Source organism: Arachis duranensis, chromosome 4 (assembly GCF_000817695.3).
Source record: "Arachis duranensis cultivar V14167 chromosome 4, aradu.V14167.gnm2.J7QH, whole genome shotgun sequence".
In the NCBI taxonomy this organism is placed as follows: Eukaryota; Viridiplantae; Streptophyta; class Magnoliopsida; order Fabales; family Fabaceae; genus Arachis; species Arachis duranensis.
Genome location: NC_029775.3, coordinates 12408832 through 12411101, shown reverse-complemented (window position 1 = coordinate 12411101; position 2270 = coordinate 12408832). Strand labels below are relative to the sequence as shown.

Genomic DNA, 2270 nt, shown 5'->3' with positions numbered 1-2270 from the left:
ACTTATATGCCAAATAAAATAACAGACTGTTGAAATGTGGCAATCCTTCAGATTTTTGCTCCTGTTTGCCACTCGAGACATTGGTGGTTATGGCTGATAAATACAAGAAAGCGAAAATGTCAAATACTTGACCCACTACACAAAAAAGCTCCAAGCGATGAGAGAAGGACATTAATAAATTCACTGTAAGTTGCCTCTGTCTTCTTTACTTTAATAGATAGGTCTATTTTGAAGGTTGAGTTGGGTGTATATTCCATATTCAATTGGGTGTATATTCCATATTAAGTTGGGTGTATCTTGTCCATTCATTCGGGTGTATTACTGATTTGTTTTGGTATTTAAGGGATATGTATTTTCAAGATTGATAACATATGCCGGCGGGAAACCTCTCGAGAAAGGCGAGAAGGAGAAGGAAATTAAAGCATCATATGTTAAAATTTCAGGCCAAAAAACAAGGTATAGATTTGTGACTCTGAACCTTAAACTTTCCTAAATGAGATTTGTAATTTATTTTCTTCGTTTTCAGCTATGACTGCGCTATCTACGTAATGAAGTGGCTTGAGTTAATTGAGCCGGAAAACATTAAAAAGGGGAAGTATGAATGGGATAATTGGACTCAGGTAACTGTCTTTAGAACTATATAACTCTGTATTACTTTACTGAATTAATATTTCTGTTTAAACATAACATACTTTTTAATTGTAGGAGGAGGTGGACCACTATAGAGTGGAGTATGCTTCCCGGATACTATTCAGTAAGATGAATAAACAGAGAGACCGGGCAATTAGAGAGAGTAGTGCTATAAGGCTGTCGAAGCCATCCTCTGTATTATTGAGTCCGTTTTGTCAGATTAATTCTACTGATATAGAAACTAGGTAATCCAACTGCTGGGTAGTTTGTAAATTGAACAAATGATGTAAATATTTGCCATTTATCAACAACTTCTACTCCATGTATATTTTTTCCCATAGTTAAACTATCTGTGCTGGTAAACTGTCTGTGATGTATTCAAAAACTGTATTACAGGTGGTAAAACATAAAGCAAAAAATCAAAGCATACACAGGTGGTAAAATATGAAGAAAAAATAAAGGCATATATAAACGTAAATTATAAACTGTTACACCCAATGCAAGTCTAATAATACACCCGAGGTTGAATAAAATATACACCCAACTGTCTGTGCTGTATTGAAAATGAATGAATTACATGTACTAAAATATGAAAAAAAACATCAACTGAAATATATCGCGCATAACCTGTGAATTTTTACAGCTTTTGTTCTATATGTATCTATATATGTGTCTATATATAATTGTCAATTAACAAAAATACACCCAAAAGAAACAGTGCTTTTACACCCATACTCTTTATAACTATACACCCAAAGAGTTATCCCCTGCTGCTGGTACCCTGAACTGATAATTTATAACTTGTCCCTGATATTGGCTGCAACTTGAATGCGCCACTGATGCAGCATCAAACAGGTTTATCTGAATATAACACTCACGCATTAGCTAAACTATTAACTAGAAAAATAAACTCAATCGCCACAAATTTAAAGAACATTACATTTACCTCGCTTAAAACTTTCGTCTTCTTCTTCTTTGTGGCATTTGCAATCTGTTTCTCCAGCTTTGAACCTAGCCTGTTTTTTGGACGTCCTCTTGTTCGAATCCTTGGCGGGCTTTGAAGCTCGTTAACGGATTCCAAGTTGGCATCTTCGTGGGATAAAGAAGATGTCCCCTTCCTTTTGCCTTTTAATGCTTCCATCTCGGCCATGACGTTATCGTACGCACGGTGCAGAATTGCAGTCAGCTCCTCCGATTCGGAGGCAAATTCGCAAATATTTTGCGAACGAAAAACCAATTGGTCGAACCTCTTGCTTCTTGGCTCCATTAGTGGCTCGTCGTGGCTGCTCTTGATGTGTGTGTGTCGCCTCTTTACCTTCTTGCTCCATCGTTCCAGTATGTATCTAGGGGACACTTGGCTTACTTGTTCGAAGCTTAACACGCTTAGTGCGTGACGGCACAGTATCCCTCTCGACTCGAATAATAAGCATTGGCATTTTACCTCAGCTGCAACTGAGTCGTAGGTAACCGCGAAATTGTCGAATATTGAGCTGGAAACTTGTTCTCCGACTTCGTATAATGAATAGCCTAGAGCAGAATTCTTTAATCTGGTGATGCAATTCGCCTTTCCTCTAAATTGGGCTTGGACTTTCCTAAACTTTGCGTGAGTGTACGCATCTTGAAACTGAGCTTCAATGGAG

General features: G+C 37.5%; 1 protein-coding gene across 1 annotated transcript in view; it reads right to left on the bottom strand.

Moving 5' to 3' along the window:
- Positions 1-1374: 1374 nt before the first annotated feature.
- LOC110280420 (protein FAR-RED ELONGATED HYPOCOTYL 3-like) overlaps positions 1375-2270 on the bottom strand; it is a 1649-nt gene continuing 753 nt past the window's right edge. Inside the window, exons 3-4 of the mRNA XM_052260449.1 lie at positions 1577-2139; positions 1375-1491 (exon numbers count right to left, since the gene is read on the bottom strand). Coding sequence (XP_052116409.1) covers positions 1375-1491; positions 1577-2139 — 680 coding nt within the window. The remainder of the gene's footprint in view (positions 1492-1576; positions 2140-2270) is intronic.